This window comes from Xenopus tropicalis, chromosome 3 (assembly GCF_000004195.4).
Source record: "Xenopus tropicalis strain Nigerian chromosome 3, UCB_Xtro_10.0, whole genome shotgun sequence".
Taxonomy (NCBI): Eukaryota; Metazoa; Chordata; class Amphibia; order Anura; family Pipidae; genus Xenopus; species Xenopus tropicalis.
The window spans coordinates 14,150,761-14,175,690 of record NC_030679.2 but is presented as its reverse complement, the minus strand read 5'-3'; the positions used below and the strand labels follow the sequence as shown (position 1 = coordinate 14,175,690).

Genomic DNA, 24,930 nt, shown 5'->3' with positions numbered 1-24,930 from the left:
TGGATGCAGTAGCAGGAGGGCTTAATGACGTGAACACTCAGGGTAAGGTCAGGTCAGAACAAGTGATAAACAGAGGCCAAAGGGCAGAACATCCATGCAGAGACAAATTCCAGGGAGAGGTTTGGGCAACAAGGCATCACAAGAACCAAGTTTCTCGGTTTATAATCATGCAGTGAGTTACTACCATGCAGCACACTCCATAATTACTTGGGGACAGGGGGACCCAGATCTTGGGGTCTACTGTATTGTAGTCCCCTACCCTAATGTTTGTTAGGGTGGGGCTGTCTCATCTGAGTTACACCATTATGCATGGGTTGTGGTTTCTTTATAAGGAAAAGCTCATGTCTGCCAATGTATACATATGTGCAGCCTTACACAACTGCGCAGACACGATGTAACGCAAGTACACAGTCAAGCACATCTTTCTTGTACTTTCTTTTTCTTTTATCTCTTACAGTCACACCACGTTACGCATATTTCATTCATTTAAACATTAGTAGTGCTTTTGAAGCAAAGACATTTTTACAAAAAAAGTTCATATTTATCAGAGATAAAAAAAAATATGTCTAACAGAATACAGGTGCATTACGTATAATTATATTTTTTACATATATTGAGAATTTCAGCTCGAGCAATCACGCTGGGTTTCGGGGAAAAATAACTCATTAATTGAGCCATTTTTCCCTAAGTGGGCTTTTTTAATAAGAATAAGTTTGGCAGCTGTTAGGCTTTAATAAATATATCATGCAAGGAATTTGTTTTATTTGAATTCAGAAGTAAAAAAACAACCAGACTGCAGCCTTGTACCTTTATAGTCACTCAGTGACTTCTAATATCCTTATAATTTACAATTGGGGGTATATTATCCCTTATAATATATGAGTGATACTCAGCGTTCCCTGTATAACTCAGCCTGCAGCCTTGTGCCTTTATATGGTCACAGAACCCCTCAGTGTCTGCTAATATCCTTATCATTTACAGTAGGGGGTACATTATCCCTTATAATACATGAGTGATACTCAGAGTTCCCTGTATAACTCAGCCTGCAGCCTTGTGCCTTTATATGGGCACAGAACCCCTCAGTGACTGCTAATATCCTTATCATTTACAGTAGGGGGTACATTATCCCTTATAATACATGAGTGATACTCAGAGTTCCCTGTATAACTCAGCCTGCAGCCTTGTGCCTTTATATGGGCACAGAACCCCTCAGTGACTGCTAATATCCTTATCATTTACAGTAGGGGGTACATTATCCCTTATAATACATGAGTGATACTCAGAGTTCCCTGTATAACTCAGCCTGCAGCCTTGTAAATTCTGTTCACGCAATATTACAGCACCGGGCAGTTGCTTTTTAGCCTTTTTAGCTTTTTTTCACAAATCTAAGGCAAATAGAGGTGTCACACAGTCAGGATGAAGAATCACAAGCCTTTAATAATTCCTGTGGTAATATACACGATTTTATCAAAACACTGTAAGGTGTGAAAATGAAGTGTAAAAAAGTTTTTGCCACACACAGACATTACAATGAATACACATCCCTTATTTAGTATGATTGTGTGAATTTCCGCAATCATTTCTTTACATGGAGACGTCGATATGATTTACCAGTATGTGTGAATATCTATGTTTGTTCCACTCAGTGTTACACACTGGGTATATTTGTGATAGAATTTTAAGCCCTGACAAGATATGAATGTGCTTATCTCCTTGCTCTACACCTCTCATTGTATGAGTGGGAGAAGTTTCCCTTTGCGCTGCTCTTTCACTTACTTCCTAGTGTCTGACAACAGATTTAGGCATCCATTAACGAGTTCAAAATTAAAAGTTCAAAATTCACATTTTTTGTGAAAACAAGATAAAAGAACACAATATAAAAATATAGTGCAGCATTCTTAGAAGCTGATGCACCTGTGCCACACACTTACACACTGTGTCAAAAACACGGATCTTAAAACCAAGTTTAAGAACCCAAATTTAGTGAAATAACATCCTTTTAAGTGCCACACATTAATCAAATCAGTGTATTTAGTGATTAGTAATTGAATTAAATAATGCCAGAGAATTCTCTAGTTGTATGTTTTTGACATGCACAATGGGGGGATTGATTATTTTATTCCTCTCCCCAAAACCATCAGGGACCATTTTTTTTTAATACAAAGAAGGGCTGTAACAATACTCTCAATCAATATATCATTAGTTACGTTTTCCAAACTGGTGCCAATCAGTGGGTAAACAATTACTGCCTGTTACCCCTGTTATGGGCCAAACTGGGCTGATCCAATCTTTTGGCCCTCAGGGGCCAATGGAACCTGCCAGGGGAGGGATGCATAAATTGCAATTTTCAAACCTGCCTGATACAAATCTGTCAGAGCATTACAAGTTTTACACTGTGAAAATCCAAATGATCAGCCATGATCAAAATACCCCCTCCCTGTTACCATTTATTGGAATAGATAATGGGATATCTATGGTATACACATTTCCCTGTTGTTCAAACATATGTATTAATAATTGGTAACTGCCTACTGGCATAATTGTCTGCTGTACAAATACAAAATAGCAGGGATGGAACAGTTATCAGGGATAGGTGCTTTTATATCTGGTTCTGCTTGAAAAGACCATAGTGGTCCATAAGCCTTACAGCAGGGCCACCCAACAGGGGAGCTTTCATTCGCCCACACTGTGAATGGCTGCACTTGAATTTCACTGTTTCTTTATTCAGTGATATACAAGCTTTTCGAATGTCTTAGCAGTATAGACAAGGCTTAGCATGCCAGCTAGAAAACTATGGTTAAATAACCTCAGATTTGTAAAAGTGAACAAGGTGCCCTAATCAATTAAATGAGTAGAGTAGTTAAAGGGTAAAGCTTTCCCAATACCCAGAGGAGAGCAGGAAGAGGGCAGGCACTGAGCAGAATTAAGAAGTGGAGGAGGGACATGAGAACATAAAGTTGGGAAGGAATCCCATTTCTACTAGAAGACCATTAAGTAGGAAAAGGGTTTGGGCCTAGGAGAAAAGGGAAAAGAAAATACTGCATTTTGTCATTGCCACAAAAATAGGTTCATATTCAAAGCTCATTATGAAATTGTAAATATTTCTTAAAATAAAGATGTTCATAACACCTTACTCTAGTCTAGATGGTAAGCGGTAGAGACATTTTCTTCAGTTTGGCAGAGATACTTATTTCCTGTCACTTTCAGGGCTTCTACCTACTGCACGCTGGAACATGAATGGTTACACATTTTTAAAAGATATTTCCTTCTACTGAAGAAACCTGACATATCAGTTAGTTCTATCCAATGCTTACATCTGTCAACCTTGGCAAAGGGTCATCCAATGACACAAATGGACACATTGCCTATCTCTGGGTTTAAATGATGGCTTGACACCAATGAAAAACTTTCATATATGTTACAGAATGACATGGAAGCATACGGCAAAATTTGGATGCCCTGGCTACTGCTTGAAAATGACCCTCAGCTGTTTATGGCTATTAGAGCCTAATCATAGAGTCATATTGCTAACTATAATATAACAAGAGATACCCCCTGTTTCACCAAATCAAAAGGTCCCAGCCACTATAACATCGTCCTTTACTGTAAATAGTTATAATTTCATGTCTTCATACTTACTCCTCTTTTTTACTTTCCTCCCTCCCCCTTTTTTTATTCTCTTTTTCTTTTCATTCTCCTTCTCTTTCCATGTGCTCATTGCCTTACAATAATCTCCTGCCACTCATGCTACCAATCAATAATGACTGTAGTAATGCAGAATATTGTAATGAATAACTTGCTAACAATGTAACGCAACATGGATAATAAAACTAATAAAAATTGTCAGTTTTAAATGATGGCTTGAATGACCACATCTAAAAAGAAGTTGGAGAAAGGTGTGACTTTTCTCAGTTTCAGAATTGCATATGATGGACAGGTTGACCTCAAACCTGGGGTACCTAGGAGATCTGGGTTTAGGTGTATATTTGGGCTACGGGCACCCTAAACAAGTCTTTGACCTCAAAAAGGGTCTTGAACTGGTTAAGTCTGTAAACCACAATCCTAGACCTATGAAGTGGACAAAAAGTTCCTATTGAAGGGGATTGTGGAATTGGTTTATATATCTATTACATGAACAAATATGTTTGACATCCAAAGTTTTGATTAGTTAGACATTGTGCTAATGAACATTCTTCCTCTGAAGGTCATTTCAGCATAAGTTTTGTTTTTTTAATTAAATTTTGTTGGGTTTTTTTTTCCATTGAAACAAGATAAAATGCCTGGACTTTGCATGCACATAAAGATTTGTGAAAGCAATGAAGTATAAATAGGTACATTTTCAAAAGAAAATCTGTATATTTAATTGTACTGTGGACTGAAGGTAAGAATACATGATAATCATGTATTCTTACTTCAGTCCACAGTACGAAGAAATAAAGAAAATTGTCGATAAAAATTGTACCATTTTAAAAACTGATTCCACCTTAAGACAAATTTTGGATAATGGTTAAAAATACGTGAGGGCTTGGCCAACAAGAGAGTGTGAAAAACAATGGAATATTGATTGGTCCTGGTTATTATTGTATTGGCTAGTAAAAAAAATGTGTTGACGCTAATGTTATCAGTGGGCCTTACCAGTTCCTTCATATATACATTTCTCATAATGTACAGTACCCGCTACACTCAGTATCTTTCTTTACATTCACTTAACTACTGTTCCCTCCTTTTCAGAAAATACGTGCTCTCCGTGGCTCCATTGACTTGGCTCGGATTAAATGTGTCGAGATTGTTACCACTGATCTCAGCATTGCTTGCAGGAACAAATACCCATTTCAGGTAAGGCAAATAAGATATATACATACATTCTAATTATGTGCGGGCTAATCCGAAAAACACATCTGACCTGCGGGTTTACTGGCGGCTGACAATTAGGCCACCACATCCAAGTCCTGTGCGGGTTGTACTTGCCCTGCTGCAGCTGGGCTCCCTCATCATCAATGGGGTGGTGGAATTTTTTTCCCAACCTCGGGCAGGGTCAGGCCTAGGTTGAGAACAGGCAGGTAAGTGTGTGTCCAGGTTGGAAATTTTCCACTAATTTTAGCACTAATACATACATTTATTTGGTGATTAAAAAGGACAATGATCCAAATTAAATTCATTGAGAAAACTCATTGAACTGTATTGGAAATCTGGAACTGAGTTGGGAGACAGATGGCCTTTAGCCAAATAAGCATGACAAGTGCCCTGTCTCATGCACCATAACATTATAATGGTATTAACCGGCAGGAACCTATCCACATTGGGTATTCTTAGACCCTTATTTCTCTTTTCAGGTTATCCATGATTATTTTCTGTACGTCTTTGCTCCTGACAGAGAGAGTCGTCAAAAGTGGGTGCTGGCACTGAAAGAAGGTAACACGACTTTGGTATTTCCTATTGAGTCCTATTCAGCCAAGCTGTTTGTTTTCTGTGTGTGATAATAAAACTGATCCTTCTACTGCAGTGATTCCCAACCAGTGGCTCGGGGGCAACATGCTGCTCACCAACCCAGTGGATGTTGCTCTCAGTGCCCCCAAACCAGATTTTTTTTTTAATTCCTGACTTGGTGGCAAGTTTTGGTTGAATAAAAACAAGATTTAGTACCAAATAAAGCCCCCTGTAAGCTGATAGGGTGCATAGAGGCTACCTAATAGCTATTCTTAGCCCCTATTTTGCACCTCCATGAAGTTTTATGATGCTTGTGCTGCTCTCCAAGTCTTTTTACATTTGACTGTGGCTCACAAGTAAGAAAGGTTGGGGGTCCCTGTTCTACTGGATGGGAACTAAGCTGCATTAATCTAAATGGATGATGACAAAACAATTCTAATGGGCTTTTTAAATATTTAGTATTTAAAGTGGACCCGTCACCCAGACATAAAAAACTGTATAATAAAAGCCCTTTTCAAATTAAACATGTAACCAAAAGTCATTTTTTTATTAACACATCTATACCCATTATATAAGCATTTAAAAGTCCCAGCTGTCAATCATATATTGCCTGACCCTCCTCTATGCCTTAGGCATAGGGGTGGGGCAGACAGTTACTTTCACTTTCAATTCAGAACTTCGTAGATGTCACTGCACTCCTCACATTCCCCTTCCCTCCTCACCATCTAATTGTGTAACCAGTGCATGGACTTGGGCATCAGGTACCCCCATAGTGGCACAGGAAGAATGCACAGCTTGCCTTAATAACAGTGTCCACAAAATGGAGCCTGCCTGTTTTCTGCAATGGTGAATTCCAGTGCTGAAGGAAATAAGTTTAAAAAAAATTGATATAGTGTAACTAAAGTTTATTTTGCTTGACAAACACAATAGAAAACAATTTGTAATTATTTCTTAGGGTGACATGTCCCCTTTAAGAAATGATGATGCAAATTATAAAAGAAAACCCTGTGTCTGCAAACCCCTAGGTCCCTAGCTTCTAGATAACAAATTTGCAGATAAAGAGATACACTCTTAAGGCAGTGGTACACGGGGAGATTAGTCGCCCGAGACAAATCTTTGTTGTCGCGGGCAACTAATCTCCCCGCAATGCCATACTTTGTCACCTCTAAACACCAGCCATAGGCAATGACTTGTGTGACTAAAGCTGGCAACACACTGATCTACCAGGTAATCAGAGTGTCCTGAACTGTGGGGCTGGCCACCCTTGGGAGATTCTGGTAGATCAAAGCATGTGTCTACAAGTAACTGGGTGTTCCTAGTGGATCAGAGTGTGGGCTTAAGTGTTCTTATTTTTAAATGTTTGGGGGCCATAAATGTCTCTCAGTGTCCACTTTCTCTCTGCAGAGACCAAAGACAATGACTTTCTTGTGGCTAAATATCACTCCAACTTCTGGTTGGAAGGGAGATGGAGATGTTGCTTCCAGACAGAGAAAATGGCCACCGGCTGTGCCTTGTACGACAGGAGCAAAGATGGTGAGTGATGTCCTTCCCTCTGTCTTGTTATGCTGTGTGTCTTGCCTGTTATAGCATGCATTGTTATTATTGGCAAACGATGCACACTTGTGGTTACCTTCAATGTTAAGTCTTCCAATAAGTGAGCTCTTTTACACGGCAGTCCGGAGTCTGTGGTACAAAATTCTAATCACTGGTGGTTGCTTAATATAAGGGAACCCATGTGATTATCCCATTAAGGGGTGTATAGTGGGATGGTAAAATACATGTTTTTAAACTATATATTTCCTTTAATTGTGCCCCAGGGAGACTCTCTCTGTGAACCATCCTCCGTGTTTCATGTTTCTCCCAATCCCACTGGTCATATCACCATGACCCATTAGAATATACGTTGACTACGGCTTTTGTATATATACTGTACAATGTCTGGTCTCTATACAGGAACGTCAGAATCAGTTTATCTCTTTTTATAAGCACTGATGTAATGACTCCATATGTCCTCTTTTATCTGATTGTGGTGAGGAATATTTACAGCAGTTGATCCTATCAGAGCTCTATAACAGGCTGCACATCCTGTCCATCAAAGTGTATCATGTACAGTACATTATATCTGAGCAATGCCCCTGCACCAGTTCTACCTTGGCATTCACATTTAGTGCAGAGTACAGTGAGCTTATGTAAGACATATAAGGCTCTGAATGAAACTTGCCCCTGCAGAATGGCATGCTGGTAAGGGTACAGGAAACCCATGTGCCATCTTTTATATTACAGGCGCAAGCTGCATTGTAAGTGGATGATATTTACAGTAGGCAAAAATATGGCGCTTTGCACCACATTTTTTTGTACTTTGCACATTGCCCCATATTTGTATATGAGTGCCCAATGTCTCCTAAGCTACTGAACAAGCTTCTGGGACAACTGGAACTTTTAAACCAAATGAGAGATTAGTTTATATGGATTGCTGGAAGGGGGCACAATGTTTGCATCTTATTACATAAGCCTGTCGGCAAAATGTCCAGGCCTTTTTGGCATGGAAGTAGGACTAGGTTATATCAGGTTGGCAAGAATGTATCATACCTGTGGTGTTGAAATACAATATTTTAAATTATAAGGGCCAAAATATACCTACTACATTACTCCACTAAAGGGTTTGTTGATCTTTAGATTACCTTTTAGTATGACATAGATATTGATAGACATTTTGCAACTAGTTTTCGTTTTTTAATTTTTGTGGTTTTTATTTTCAGTTATTTAGTTAGTTTATTTAGTTAAGCAGCTCTCCGCATTGGAACTTCAGGTCTTGTTTATCTTAGCAACTAGTCAGTGAGAGACTTGAATATGAAAATGAGAATGAATAAAATAATAAAAAGATAATAAATAAAAAGTAACAATAATAATAAAGTTTGTAACTTTACAGTGCAATAGTTTTTTGGATTCTGGGGTTAGTGACCCTAATTTGAAAGCTGGAAAATAATTTAGAAACTATAAAAAATAGATAATGAAGACCGAATTGCTAAGTTGCTATGAACAGGGCATTCTATAGCATACTAAGAGCAACTTAAAGGTGAACCACCCCTTTAATGGTTTATTGTTTTCTCTGGAAAACATGATTAGTCTGTATATTAGAGGGGGTTATAGACAGATAGGGGGTGTCCTTTTCTCCCATAAAACTTTCATTTGAAGTAGCGTAGATGGTTTTCACGGTGAGGGCAGTGAGGTTGGGGAATGCCCTTCCTAGTGATGCTGTAATGGCAGATTCTGTTAATGCCTATAAGAGGGACCTGGATGAGTTCTTGAACAAGCATTGTATCCAAGGCTATTGGTATATATGATCTATGTATGGGAGTGTATAGATAGGTCAGTTATGTGAGTGGATAGATGGGTCAGTATGGGTCTGTATGTGAGTGGATAGATGGGTCAGTATGGGTCTGTATGTGAGTGTATAGATAGGTCAGTATGGGTCTGTATGTGAGTGTAAAGATAGGTCAGTATGGGTCTGTATGTGAGTGGATAGATAGGTCAGTGTGGGTCTGTATGTGAGTGGATAGATAGGTCAGTGTGGGTCTGTATGTGAGTGGATAGATGGGTCAGTGTGGGTCTGTATGTGAGTGGATAGATAGGTCAGTATGGGTCTGTATGGGAGGGGATAGATAGGTCAGTATGGGTCTGTATGGGAGGGGATAGATAGGTCAGTATGGGTCTGTATGTGAGTGGATAGATGGGTCAGTGTGGGTCTGTATGTGAGTGGGTCAGTGTGGGTCTGTATGTGAGTGGATAGATGGGTCAGTGTGGGTCTGTATGTGAGTGGATAGATAGGTCAGTATGGGTCTGTATGTGAGTGTATAGATGGGTCAGTGTGGGTCTGTATGTGAGTGGATAGATAGGTCAGTATGGGTCTGTATGTGAGTGGATAGATAGGTCAGTGTGGGTCTGTATGTGAGTGGATAGATAGGTCAGTATGGGTCTGTATGTGAGTGGATAGATGGGTCAGTGTGGGTCTGTATGTGAGTGGATAGATGGGTCAGTGTGGGTCTGTATGTGAGTGGATAGATAGGTCAGTGTGGGTCTGTATGTGAGTGGATAGATGGGTCAGTATGGGTCTGTATGTGAGTGGATAGATAGGTCAGTGTGGGTCTGTATGTGAGTGTATAGATAGGTCAGTATGGGTCTGTATGTGAGTGGATAGATAGGTCAGTATGGCTCTGTATGTGAGTGGATAGATAGGTCAGTATGGGTCTGTATGTGAGTGGATAGATAGGTCAGTGTGGGTCTGTATGTGAGTGGATAGATAGGTCAGTGTGGGTCTGTATGTGAGTGGATAGATAGGTCAGTATGGGTCTGTATGTGAGTGTACAGATAGGTAAGTATAGGTTTGTATGTGCTGGGTTTGCTTGGAAGGGTTGAACTTGATGGACATTGGTCTTTTTTTAACCCAGCGTAACTATGTAACTTTGTAAAAAGAAAGTTACTAGACTCGACAGCAAAAACTGATATCCTGGGGGTTGTTTTTGCAACACACAAGTGTTCCCTATAGTAAGTCAGTTTATACACCTAGCTTCTAGTTGTGTTTGTCCCCCATTCTCACCACATTCCTAAACCACAGATACCATCTATTTTTCTTCCTCTCTCTCACTTCCCACTACTTTGTATAGTTACCTTCAGCATCAACACCTATGAGTGCTTTTGCTTTGTGATGGTCTGCTTTCCTATTCTATCTGATGGTAAAATTAAGGTTGATGTTACAAGTGTAGACCATTTAGGAACTTGCTACTATACCAAAAGGAGGCTCCCAACCTATCTTAGGTTAAAACAGCTTTTTTATGTATATAAAGGAACTTGTTGGCTACCAGTTACAATTTTAAACAATTTATAAATATGGAAACAAGCTCACCAGATGAAATAGAGGGCTCAGGTGCCCAAGCCCTTCACTAGAAATGTTTACTCCGTTCAATGCCCCAGACCCACAGCACAGGGAGAAACACAGAATCAAAGTACCATGTGGCACGCACTCAATGGGACACCAAGGCAGCGGTGATGGTTAAACAGCTCTATTCATAAATACATCCTCATTTAGGAACATTCATAAGTATGATAAACGAGAGTGTGTTTTGTCCCACAGAGTTTTATTCATTGTGTTATGGGACCAGTGCCTAGATTACACAGGGGGCCGCTGTTATGTATACTAGCACTGGGAACTTGCTGATGTAATCTGAACCATCTTTTACAACTAGAGAGGAACTGGTAGTGTCCATAGGAGAGTGATAGCTTTGAGAGTAAGCATTTTCCAATGTGATATGATTGGTGTGTTAGTGGGTAGGTCAGGGGTTGATTCAGCAATCTAACAATCTAGGCAGCTAAGTGGCAGATGAGATTTAATGTGGGTAAAAGTCATGCACCTGGGATGTAAAAATATGCAAGCCACTTATACCCTTAATGGGACTGCACTAGGCAAATCCCTAATGGAGAAGGACCTTGGAGTTCTTGTAGATCAGGGATCCCCAACCTTTCTTGCTCGTGAGCCTAAAAAAAAGGCTTGAAAAGAAAAGCAACACAAGCATCATAAGTTAATGTGGGTGCCAAATAAAGGCTGTGATTGGCTATTTGGTAACCTCTATGCAGACAATAATTTCAAATAGAGTAAGGGTTTGCACACAAGCACAGTGGTAGTATTGAAAAAGTAGTAATCCTTTATAAAATATACAGAGGGTTTAACAACAATCAATTTTAATTACAAAATTACAGAAAATAACACATAAAGTTATAAGATAATACATACCACAAAATGTGCATAAGCAAAAAGAGACACACAGGTTAGCGGATACACTTGCCAAAGATGAGAATTACCCCAACGTTTCGGCAAAGAGCCTTTCTCAAGGGGAATCCTGATGCAAAAGTTCATGTGGAAGACATAAATACCCTCTCTCATTAAACGCCAATTTTTCTCTCACAACAAGCCCCTGGCTTACTTCCTGGTAGGTGACGTCACGTATGCCGACGTCATTTCCGCATGAACACTTTCCCGCACAGTAACGCAGCCTTTTCACGTAATTTAGCGCACACACATAGGCGCACAGTTTCACGCATGCGCATATAGGCGTATTATTTCACACATATAGCAGGTACTATTGGCATTGTAGGGACCCATAGGGTTAAGCTCCCTATGGTGTTATCCCTTATTCTTATCTAATCTGTATTGTTATAGGGCAGAGCCCTCTGATCTCAGGTTACTGTTATTAGGCTACCCTCTATAGGTTTAGCCCAGGTTGACCACTCCCCTTGGCAGACTATATAGTGTCTTGCACAAGGAAGTGGCTTCCTCTTTTGGCCGCATGCTGTGTTCTGGACAGATCCCAACTGAGCCTGGACCAGAACATAGGCCCAGAAGCCATTTGTACCCTAGGGGACCACCTACCCTAGTGCTAAGTCGGGGACAGGGCCCCGTGAACGAGGTTAAGCCAGCACAGACAGATTTATTATAGCACCCTCTAGGAGAGGTGATTGTAGTCAGACTATTTAGTAAGGGCAGTCAATAGCCCCAACCAGGAGTTGTAACAAAGGGTTTAGTCCACCCCGGCTCTGTAGTCGTTCTTTAGGGACCGGTTTTATTAGACGCCAGGTACCAGTGTTAGGAGCTCTCCCCTGGACCACAGTCGGCCGGAACACTCCCTTCTGAAAGGTCTATATCTCAGGTGTCAACTAATCCTCTGTGCATCCTCCAAGTGGGTTATTCTGTGCCTAAAGGGTCACATCTGCTGTACTATCTGTGACCATCATACACTGCTGTGTCTGTGAGTATACCCTGCTGCACTATCAAGTTGTGCCTTTCAATAAATTGTACTATAGTTGATCAGCAAGAATCCTCTGGCGTCCATCTTTTACCACCTGCACACCACACCTCAGCTAGTTGTAGTTCCACTACACCCTCGCTCCATCCTGATTCTCCCATATAGCGGAGGCTCACCCCTTTGTATTAAGTGTCGCAAATGTAACCCATGCTCTCTATTTACCACTAGCCTGGGTTTATTCCAAATTGGGTCAGAAAAGCGTTACATTTATGGCGCCCAACGTATGGGGCCCGAAGGGTTAAAATTATTTTGAAATTTTCGGAGCCATTACCTGAGGGGCTGAGTAAAAAGTGTGTGTGTTGCTTTAAAACTTGCTGACAGGCACTGCCGGACGCGTTAGGCAAAAGGCGCCTGCAGTCCTGATCGAAATCTCAGATAACTAATTGGCCGTGGGTTCGGGCTTGAGGATTCCTCCCGTTACTCCCATTGGCTGGCGGAGCTGTCAATCACCGCCCTTATAATTTTGGCGCTCTTCTTGCTACGAAATCCCGCGAGAGGCGGGTTGTTTGTGAGATTTGGCGGCCATTTTCCGTGACATTGACGTCACGGCGGCCATCTTGTGCCTCTCACTTGAGCAGAAGAGACGCGTGTGGGTGAGCTCCCTCAAAAGCTTCTGAGCCTACGTGTTGCGCGGCTGCCAACACGCTAAAATCACCTGCAAATACCTTTGCCAGAAATTATCTGCCACTGCGGCTGCAGTTGGAACGGATACCTGCGCAACCCAGGACCAGCGGCTGCGGCCTGGGTACTATCGCACCGAGGTGCGCAAGAACAGTGAGTACCCCACGGCTGTGGGTTACCCCATATCTGCATAAAGAGTCGGATTGCGGCTGCGACCGACATATACAGCAGAAAATCAATACATACCAGCGTCACAGCCTACGCTATTGGGACTGTGCCTGTGCTTAGACCGGATCGCGGCTGCATCCGGATCTACCCAATAATAATTATCTTGCCAAACCCTGTACAATAGCCAGTGATCCCCGAGCACGCCTACAGGAGGCTCTTGCAGTGTGGGATATCTTACAACAGGGGTTTGCACTACATTGCTGCGGCTGCAGCCATAACTTCATTGGTCCCAAGATGGCGACCCGCACTGATAGCCCGCCGCCACAGAAAAGGTATATGTGGCTGGGCACTTTTGGAGTTGAGTACGGAGATGAAGGGGAGGAACTGGTAGTGCCATACTGTGGGTGCTGTGGACAGGAGGTTAGTAAGGCGTTGCAGGATGTGAGAGCCAGCTGCCCTGCCTGCACCAACAAATGCTGGACCGACCCCATAGTGAGGGTGGAGACCCCCCTCAGAGTCAGTACAAGCCCCCTGAGGCCTACTACCCCAATTCCTATCCCAGAACCGAAGGAAATTGTGTCACCACCCCAGGCTGAATCATCTGGGGATATATTGCTGTCCTCTTCCGACCACTCAGGAGAAGTTCTGGACAGTGTGTCTGAGGCCATATGGCCCTACAACAGGAAGGCAAAATCTACAGCCAGTTCTGTGGGGGTTGAAGTCACCCCTGTGGAGAAACAGCTACAATTGCTGGGGCTCTCTGCCAGGCTAGGCAGAGGCCGTTCTACCACACCAGATGGGGCTAGTGGAGGATTATCACCGGGTGGTATCCCAGTACCTGGACAATCCAGGCGCAAATACCCCAAACCCAATTGGAGTGCCATGGAGTTCGGGCGCCCCATAGAGAGAGATCCTCAGGGAGAGGAAGCCACTCCTCCACAGTTGCCCCCACAGGAATCTGAGGCTGCCATTGGGATGCCGGATACCCCACCACCTCCATACAGTTTCAGTAAGGATGAGACCTGCTGGGTGGCTCCGGGCCGTGCAGACCCTGAAAAGTACCGGGCTGTTTCCCGGGTGCAGAGACTGATAAACTCTAAAGTTTATGAACTCTGGCAATTTTATATGCCTTATGCCCCCGAGTGGGTATACGATGAGGTGGACAAGCACCTTGATGAGTGGATCTACGGGGAGCTGACCCGTAGAGAGAAGATTGGCTTTGGGGGCTTGCTTACCACCAACCCACAGCGACGCCACCAGGATGTGGACTACCTTGCAAACATCGCCCGAGAGTGGTGGTTTGGCCGGACCGTCCTCAAACACCGGGTTCGCTCCTGTGGCAAGTATCAAGAGGACCGAAATTTCTCTTTGTTATCCGACCTCCCCAGTGGAGGCAAGATCGACAAGCCCCATCCGGGCTACTACATCTCTTACGAGGCAACAAAGGCAAGGTTTGACCGCAACCTCCATTAGGTGGGTGGAAAACCCCATGCGGTTCTGGATGCCCCTCCCTGATGGGATTTTCCCCCGGGTGGGAGGTGGGTAGAATTTCCCTAGCTGTTAAAGGGATTACCCACCATATTTGGGCACCCCTAAAGAGACTGCCGTATTTTTGCCGCCATAGGGTGACCCAGTTCTTCAAGTTATGTCCACAGTGGTGGACTTGTTTTCTTTTAAGTTGGAACTCTCTCAAGGAGAGACTGTAAAGTTACCAGTTGGGTGAACAAACAAAGACTGCTGCGCCCCATCCCACTTCAACTTCTATTTTCATCTACCTCATCCAAGGGTAGAACCCTTTGCCTAATCCACACCTACGGAGTGCATGTCGGGAGATTCATGAACACTGGGTTAGGGTGGAAGGCCTGGACTTAATAAAGTTGATGGGTGGGGATGTATTACAGTTTAAATTGTGCCCAATAACAGTTTCTTTACAGCCAAGCATGTGCCTGGGGACCCCTGAGTGAAGGCAGGATCGTCCTCATGTGTAAGTGTATCTGTTATATCCCTGTTGCAGGTTACAGGTGGTATATCAAGGATACCTAAGTGTGTACCTGAGCACCACTGTTTAGGGGCAGGAAGGTGACTCAAGATGTCTAAGTATTGTGCCTGTTTTACCTCTGTTGCAGAGCCAGAAGGTATCTCAAGGATCTATATAAGTAAGTGCCTGAGTGATCCATAGTGACACTCATGTATTGTAAATGGTTTACAGAAACGTAACTAGTAACGAAACAGTTAAAAATTTCTGTGCCTTAAAATTTTCATTTACAGCTATCCAATGTACCGGATACTCCTCAGGAGAGGGTATCAGAAACGGATGTATGGGTACTGTATTTTTGCACTAAATCAATGCACTACTGTTATTGCTTGAAATGTGTAATTAATATTATTTGCCATTGCCGGGTCGGAATGGATTTTTCCCCCGGGTGAATGTAGGGACCCATAGGGTTAAGCTCCCTATGGTGTTATCCCTTATTCTTATCTAATCTGTATTGTTATAGGGCAGAGCCCTCTGATCTCAGGTTACTGTTATTAGGCTACCCTCTATAGGTTTAGCCCAGGTTGACCACTCCCCTTGGCAGACTATATAGTGTCTTGTACAAGGAAGTGGCTTCCTCTTTTGGCCGCATGCTGTGTTCTGGACAGATCCCAACTGAGCCTGGACCAGAACATAGGCCCAGAAGCCATTTGTACCCTAGGGGACCACCTACCCTAGTGCTAAGTCGGGGACAGGGCCCCGTGAACGAGGTTAAGCCAGCACAGACAGATTTATTATAGCACCCTCTAGGAGAGGTGATTGTAGTCAGACTATTTAGTAAGGGCAGTCAATAGCCCCAACCAGGAGTTGTAACAAAGGGTTTAGTCCACCCCGGCTCTGTAGTCGTTCTTTAGGGACCGGTTTTATTAGACGCCAGGTACCAGTGTTAGGAGCTCTCCCCTGGACCACAGTCGGCCGGAACACTCCCTTCTGAAAGGTCTATATCTCAGGTGTCAACTAATCCTCTGTGCATCCTCCAAGTGGGTTATTCTGTGCCTAAAGGGTCACATCTGCTGTACTATCTGTGACCATCATACACTGCTGTGTCTGTGAGTATACCCTGCTGCACTATCAAGTTGTGCCTTTCAATAAATTGTACTATAGTTGATCAGCAAGAATCCTCTGGCGTCCATCTTTTACCACCTGCACACCACACCTCAGCTAGTTGTAGTTCCACTACACCCTCGCTCCATCCTGATTCTCCCATATAGCGGAGGCTCACCCCTTTGTATTAAGTGTCGCAAATGTAACCCATGCTCTCTATTTACCACTAGCCTGGGTTTATTCCAAATTGGGTCAGAAAAGCGTTACAGCATATTAACCAAACTCGTATCATAGCAACCGGTCATAGCAACCAACCATAGCAACCAACAAGTTGTCTTTAATCAAGAAAAGCATCATTAATCTCACATAGCACATATACAAAATATTGTATATATTTATAAAAATAAACCGTACATATTTAAAAATAGCATTATGATGGCACATCATTTACTTAGTAAGAGGCATAAAATCCTTAGAAATAAGAACAGTGGTAAAAGTGAAAGTGCAAATTCTGAGAACTAAATATTACACATAAAATTAATAAATAAGCATGGCTTGATAGGTGAACTGCTAATATGCACACCATATCATTCAAAATCCATATATTATTTAAATCCATCTCTCAGAAGAATTCATTATTCAGTGAAGTAATCAGAATTTATATACTTAATAGACAAAGTGACAGTGCATATCACATAATAAGCATGGGGTATCTAAAAATACATAGGGACCATTCAAAATATACACATTGATCAAATAAATATAAAGTGCCAGTGCATTGATAAAGACATGGGGGCACATTTACTAATCCATGAACGTCCGAAAAGTGTCCGAATGCGTTTTTTTGGTAATGATCGGTATTTTGCGACTTTTTCGAGTGATCAATACGAAAAAGTTGCGACAATTCACGAAAATCAAAATGGCTATGAAAAAGCTGCGACAATTCACGAAATTTGTAAAGGCTATGAAAAAGTCGTGACAATTCACGAAATTTGTAATGGCTATGAAAAAGTCGCAACAATTCACGAAAGTCAAAATGGCTATGAAAAAGTCGCGACAATTCACGAAATTTGTAATGGCTATGAAAAAGTTGCAAAAAATACAAAAAAGTCGCAAAATGTTCGTTTTCCAATCCGAATTTTTCCCATTCGGATTCGTGGATTAGTAAATCAGCCCCATGGTGTCAATAAAAATTCATAGTGCATAAGATCCGTTCCAGTAGCATAATATGCCCCAATCCATTTAGAAAGGATGTGCCATCTGTAAAATTAGATAACAAATATATTAAAACATCAGAATGATATTGAACTCTCACATACACAGCTGAGGTAATAGAGATCATAAACAAGACAGAAGTTCAGAAGAATAATGATAGTTCTCTGTCCTCATTTAAACCATTTGGAGAGAGAGCATTTAACTTGTAAATCCATTTTAGCTTGCGTCGTTTTAACAGTAATTCCCTATCACCACCCCGTATAGGGGTCATCACTCTTTCAATTCCCATGAACCGCAATTGGCTCACCTGATGTTTCTCCTGCATAAAGTGCCTGGCAATGGGAGATGTACTTTTACCTAATCTAACATCACTTCTATGCTTACCAATTCTTGTTGTCAAGGTCCTAGTAGTTTCACCCACATATATCTTGCCACAGGGACATTTCAGGATATACGGTAGATAACGAAATCAGATTGGCATTTGATATAGTCCTTAATCTCATACCCTTTGATGAAACTTGTCAGAATGGACTACAAAATTGTCGCATTTATACATCCCCTTAGTGCCACTTAACCATGTACCTTGCTTTTTTGCTGGTTCATTCAAAGCATGGACTACCGTATATACTCGAGTATAAGCCGAGATTTTCAGTACACAAAATGTGCTGAAAAAAGCAATCTCGGCTTATACTCGAGTAGTTAACTAATAACAGACCCCCTCCAAGTGGTTGCTGCTGCCCCCGCCAACAGGACAGGCTACCCGCACCACCTCTAAAGCCCCACACACATGCGCGCAGCAGGGAAGTTAAAAACGCATGTTATACTGGCATTCGCGTTCGTCAGTCAAAGGAGAAGAAAAGTGAAAAATCGGTATATTTTATTTAAAGCATCAGGCCCCCTCCTGAACCGCCGCATTAAAAACTCACCAGCTGCTCCTGGATCGTTGCGCCATCCATCCGAAGAATCTCCCGTTCGATCTTTCACGCCGCCATTTTAAAAATGTTTATGTCCCTTCCTCCTTGCGCCTGCTCCTAATGTGCATGCGCCGGCTTCGTGAACTTGGTGACCTAAGCGCTACCGGCACAATTATCGCTTACTGCCCTGCACATGCGGATTGCTGGGACAAGATGAAGTTCACTTTATTTCACAAATGGCCATAGCACTTTGCCCATAGCGTCAGTGTTGTGCTGATGCATTTAATGGTCATTTATTTATAGTTTTATGCAGCAGTGTCATTTAAAAAAAGGCATACCGGTACATATCCTGAGCGAAGAAAAAAACAAAAACAAAACATGTTTAGTATTACTAACTAGCTAACTTTTCCATCACTTCTCCAGATTATTGATTATTGAAACTTAGAACGTAGCAGAGTCAATACGTTTTTCCAGTTTTTTTAGGTAAAATTAGGTACCTCGGCTTATATTCGGATCGGCTTATACTCGAGTATATACGGTAATTGGTCTCTCAGATTGGTGGCTCACTTGTACGCCATCATCAGTAGAAGATGCCAGTGTTTATGTATTATATCCTTCACATATCCTGACTGGGAAGAATATGTGGTAACAAAAGGTAATCTGTTAGATTTTTTAGATAATTTCTTTGAAAATAAATCGGATCTACAGGTTCTCTCAACTTTCCTTTTTGACTTTTCCAAGAGATCTGTATCATAGCCTATACTTTTAAAGTGTGTAATTATTTACTCCGCTCTCACTTCAAATTTGTCTTCTTTGCTTACAATTCGCTTCACTCTCAATAACCGACTATAGGGAAGACCTACTGTAGTAGAAGGAGGATGAAAGTTTTTAGGGTTCAAGTATGTGATCCTATCAGTTGGTTTCCTAAATACATCCGTACAGATATTACCCCCTTCCAGTTCAACAAGAACATCCAAAAAATGTACCTGTTTCTTGTCATATTCTAGGGTAAATGTAATCGTCAGAATTCTGGTATTGAGATAGTCTGAGTTGCTGATAGTGTTTGATTTCACCTCTTTAACATCACCCCTTAGTTTAGTCAGTTTTGTTTGTATCCCTTCTATAGTCAAAGTCATAAGGTCAAGACTACTTTTATTAAGGATTTTCTCCCAATTTTTACAGTATGTTGAATCCTCTTTATAAACAGTTGGTTTAATACCCAACCGTAGGCTTCTCTGTATTCTTTAAACCTTCAAATATTCAATAAGAGTATCCGAAAGCAGCTGTAAATTGACCTCCTTTTTAGACAGAAATTCTAATCTTTCTGTCAATCAGATTCAAAGTTAAGAGAGTAAAGGTGGCCATACACGGGCCGACTATAGCTGCCGATATCGGTCCCTTGGACCGATTCGGCAGCTAATCGGCCCGTGTATGGGGAGAGCAGATCGGCCTGGCCGACCGATATCTGGCCTGAAATTGGCCAGATCTCGATCGGCCAGGTTAGAAAATCTGGTCGGATCGGGGACCGCATCGGCTCGTTGATGCGGTCCCCGATCCGACTGCCCCATTGCCGCCCACATAATCCGATCGTCTGGCCCCAGGGCCAAACGATCGGATTATTATTTTTTTTACCTAAATGGTCCCCGATATCGCCCACCCATAGGTGGGGATATCGGGGGAAGATCCGCTCGCTTGGCGACATCGCCAAGCGAGCGGATCTGCTCGTGTATGGCCACCTTTAGAGGAAAACCTGGAAATTATCTCATTGACCTCAGCCTGTGTATAAGCTAGCGTATCCGCTTTCCTTGTGGTGAAGGTGCCAATGTCAGAAAATTACATATTAGGTGCTCACTCCTATGGGTAAAACATATAATAAATATAGATAAATGGAGGGCACTCACTTCACAGTCAAAAAGACAATATAGTCTTTTTGACTGTGAAGTGAGTGCCGTCCATTTATCTATATTAACCTCTATGCAGACTATCAGCTTATAGGAGACTTTGGTAGTACATCTTGTTTATATGCAACCAAAACTTGCCACCAAGCAAGGAACTGAAAAATAATCGCCTGCTTTGGGGACACTGGGAGCAACATCCAAGGGGTTGGTGAACAACATGTTGTTTATGAGCCACTGGTCGGGGATCACTGTTGTAGATAATAAACTTGGCTGTAGCAAGCAATGCCAGGCAGCGGCTGCAAGGGCAAGCAAGGTTTTGAGCTGTAATAAAAGGGGCATTGATTCGCAGGACCCCCTCCGGGTTATCCTTCCACTTTACAGAGCGCTTGTAAGGCCACATCTAGAATATGCCCTAGGGGGCCTGGTAGGTGAGCATATCGCGAGAAGATCCGCTCACTTGGCGACCTCGCCAAATGAGCTAATCTTCCTGTGTATAGCCACCTTTACACACACCCTAACACTGGTCTTTAACCTCCCTCCTCTCACTCTCTGCCCTGAATGTTACACTGTGTGATATACCCATCAGTCCCTGCCCCAGTAGAGCTTACAATCTAAGGTCCCTATCACATTCCCATCAGTCCCTGCCCCAGTGGAGCTTACAATCTAAGGTCCCTGTCACATTCCCATCAGTCCCTGCCCCAGTGGAGCTTACAATCTAAGGTCCCTGTCACATTCCCATCAGTCCCTGCCTCAGTGGAGCTTAAAATCCAATCTAAGGTCCCTATCACATTTCCATGAGTCCCTACCCCAGTGGAGCTTACAGTCTAAGGTCTACGTTATATTTCCATCAGTCCCTACCCCAGTGGAGCTTACAATCTAAGGTCCCTATCACATTCCCATCAGTCCCTGACCCAGTGAAGCTTACAATCTTATGTCCCTATCACATTCCCATCAGTCCCTGCCCCAGTGGAGCTTACAATCTAAGGTCCCTGTTACATACTGTACCCATCAGTGGAGCTTACAATCTACGGTCCCTATCACATTCCCATCAGTCCCTGCCCCAGAGAAGCTTATAATCTTATGTCCCTATCACGTTCACACGTGCAGCTGACTATTGCTCGCTGTGTGTAAACTTCCCATTTTAAAGATTACCCTAAATGTATTATACATGCAAGTGTTAAAGCAGGAATGGGCTACCTGCACCACGCCAGAGGTAGAACTACAACTCCCAGCAAGTAGTTTGCCCATCCCCAGGCAGTTAGAAGAAAGTGTATATACAGCCATGCTGGGAAGTGAACTTTGCACTTTTTTATTAACTCTTCCATTATAGCTATTATTATTATTATAATTATTATTAAGAAATCCCTGTACTTAGCTTTATGTAACACTCTATATGTTTTCCTTGCAGTCTCAAAGAAGCCTCTGCCCCCCACACCCAATGACAACATGGTATGTATACTGGTATCTATCTATCTATCTATCTATCTACGATCTATGTATTTATGTCTAATTATCCATATAACTCACGGGGAAATAGGAGTGCACAGGGCTGAGTCCCCCATGGGAACAGATACACTTTCACCCCTAGTACATTGCAAATGAAAGTAACCTGTAAATGTGGCTTTGGAATGGCTTGTTCCTTTTCTCACTTCCAAACTAGGCAGAACAGAGACATTCATTCAGAAACCATAAAGTGAATGAAAGCATAAATAGGCCATATTCATGTTTTTGTCTCCATTGTGTTATAAGCCAATCCCCATGTAAAAGGAAACAAAATGAAGAAAACATTTCACTGATAACAAGTTAATATGTTGGTGAATTCTGGGCAAGTTGAGGTGTATGCTGTTGTGCTGGAATTTATGGGAAAACACTTCATTGTGGGCAATATAACGTAGTGATGTAAGGGTGTTATTGCTTCTAGCACTTTGCAATTATAAATGAGCCACACAGTTCTATTGATTTTTCGCCTGTTTCATTTCCATGATGAGCCTGGTTCTTGTGCTTTTCTCTCTCCAGGTCTTCCAGGCGAACCAAGGCTGGGAGGTGGCACTGTATGATTACAAGGCACAAAGCAGCCAGGAGCTGACGCTTTGTAGAGGGGAAGAATATCTGCCACTGGACACATCAGAACCTCATTGGTGGAAAGTTCTGGATAAAAATGGGTGGGTTAGTGCCCCAGTATTATTGTACTACTGGTGAAATCACCAGTTCCAGTTTGTCACACATTTACATTTCAAGTTGATGAGATCGGACACATGAACAGGACCGACCAGGCAGACTTTACCCAGTGGAATTTTTTAAACGGCACAATAGATATTTGGCTGATCCTTGACAGGCCATTGGTTTGGCCAATTACACAGTACAATAAGCTACTAAGAGCAGCTAAAACCATTGTTAAAACCATACCCACTTTAATTGTGGTAGCACACACCCATTACTCATACTGCATGTGAAGTTTATTATATAATATTAAGACATACCCTTAAATCCATATGCCTCCTCCACCCTTTTGGATAGCACAGCAACCAACAGCACATTTCCAAATGCTAACAAACTCCCACAACAAACCCCCGCTTGGTTAATCTTCCACAGGCAGTGTAGGGCAGGCAGAGTATGGCACACACAGGCAGCATGGGGCAGGCAGAGTATGGCACACACAGGTAGGCATAGGGCAGGCAGAGTGTGGCACACACAGGCAGCATAGGGCAGGCAGAGTATGGCACACACAGGCAGCATTGGGCAGACATAGTATGGCACACACAGGTAGGCATAGGGAAGGCAAAGTATGGTACACAGGGAATATAGGGCAGGCAGAGTGTGGCACACAGGCTGCAAGGGCAGCCAGAGTATGCCACACTCAGGCAGCATAGGGCAGGCAAAGTATGGCACACATAGGGCAGGCAAAGTATGGCAGTCACAGGCAGGGTAGACTTAGAGAAAGGGAGGCAGAATATGGCACACAAAAGCAGAGTAGAGCAGGGCAGGCAGAATATAGTTCACACATGTAGGGTAGAACAGGGCAGGCAGAGTATGGCAATCAGGGAGGGTAGAGCAGGGTAGGCAGAATATGTAAGGAGAAAGGGAAACCTATCATGCCTACGCAAGTAACTGATCGCTTAACAGTAAGTCTTTGTACTAATACCTTTTAAAATTTACACAAAGATAATCAGTCACAGCAAGAGAGATGGGGGGCCACACAAGGATGGGGGGGGGGGAGGCAACAGTTGGACAGCACTGTGCTAAAGTATTGATTTATGATGGCAGATAGATTAGATCAAATAGATTGTTGCATAGATTGTTGTTCTCGTTCAGTGTCTGCACCCTGCCATAAAGCATAACATCAGAGGAACTTTAGAAGGTTACTCATTGATTCTGACCAGCTCAGTATTTGAATTAGGGATGTACCGAATCCCGAGCCGAATGCTGGATTCGGTGCATCCCTGCGGTGCATAGATTTTGTCTTTTGCTCTTTTTTATATTGGTGATAGTGTTACTTTTACCCTGTACAAATGCCATTTTATGTGATTTTTGCAGGCACGTCGGACATGTACCCAGCAGCTACCTTGCCAAGAAGACAGAGGACAGCTTATTGGCTTATAAGTAAGTGACTGAAATGGTTCCTGTTGAATTAAGTCCCTTGTGGCAATGCACAAAGTTCTTCTTTGTCAGCCAGCCAACCAGCATTGGTACTAGAGATTAGATACGGGGCCCTGTCCTACACTTCCTTTCTGTGCTAAAGCATTGATTACTGGCCTGTGGAACTAGTTGCTTGATCATTGGATGAAGTATTGTAGGCCCTCTGCATCAGGGAATGTCCCCCAGATGTCCTTAAACTATAACTCCCACCACTCCCTGAGAGCCAAGATGTAGTCTAACATCTGTAGGAAGAGCTCAGCCACTCCATGCTGCCCTACAGCCTACCAATCATATGCTCTCTCTTATCTTCATAGAGGCTATGGACAGTGGGCAGGGGCAGCCAATGATACTGCAAGAGAGTAATTTACACTCTCCTGTAGGGTTAAGATAGGAACTTCCTGTCAAAACCAGAGCATTCACCTGTTAAATGTACATGTGGTCTGCGAGAGCCTACCTTCTATTCTAGAACTCTTTGCTCTTCTTATATTCCCAAATCCTGCTACACTGCTTACAGTACTTCTACCTGCCAGGTGCCCATTATCATTATTTATTTATATAGAATCTGACCTGAAATCATACCCTCCAGTGACGCTGTGTATGGTGAGGATAGCAAGCACTACCTGGGCCAATGCTGAGCAGCGTAGTTACCACTAGCATCCAATCAGCAATATATTTGATCAGTTAACTATAAGATAACAAATATTTGCTATGGTTAGCTACATTACATCATAGCCCCTCTATTAGTATATTATTGTATTTTTAATTCCATTCATTCAGCATGCAGTACATATCACAGAGCCACATTTTTCAAAGAGGTAGTTCACCCACAAAATCACTTTCGGATTGTGTAAACAGTGATATTTTGATTTGTAACTTGTAATTGGTTGTTTTTATTTTTTTTTTATTTTTAACTTTTTGTTGAGCAGATCAGGATTTCAGCAGCTATCTGGTTGCTAAAGTCCCATTTAGCATAGCAACCAGAAAGTTGTGTGATGAGCAGATAGAAGAGTATAGAAATGATTTTCCTTTTTTTTTTTTTTTCAGATGGTATAACAAAAATGTTAGCAGGAACTTAGCAGTAAAGTTACTGACAGACCAAGTAAGTATTTCAAATT

At 42.4% G+C, this 24,930-nt stretch overlaps 1 protein-coding gene across 1 annotated transcript in view; it reads left to right on the top strand.

Moving 5' to 3' along the window:
- Positions 1-24,930, top strand: part of itk (IL2-inducible T cell kinase) — a 41,108-nt gene that overhangs the window by 6,519 nt on the left and 9,659 nt on the right. The window contains exons 2-8 of the mRNA XM_031898682.1: positions 4,732-4,836; positions 5,334-5,412; positions 6,832-6,960; positions 21,588-21,628; positions 22,196-22,341; positions 23,714-23,779; positions 24,860-24,914. Coding sequence (XP_031754542.1) covers positions 4,732-4,836; positions 5,334-5,412; positions 6,832-6,960; positions 21,588-21,628; positions 22,196-22,341; positions 23,714-23,779; positions 24,860-24,914 — 621 coding nt within the window. The remainder of the gene's footprint in view (positions 1-4,731; positions 4,837-5,333; positions 5,413-6,831; positions 6,961-21,587; positions 21,629-22,195; positions 22,342-23,713; positions 23,780-24,859; positions 24,915-24,930) is intronic.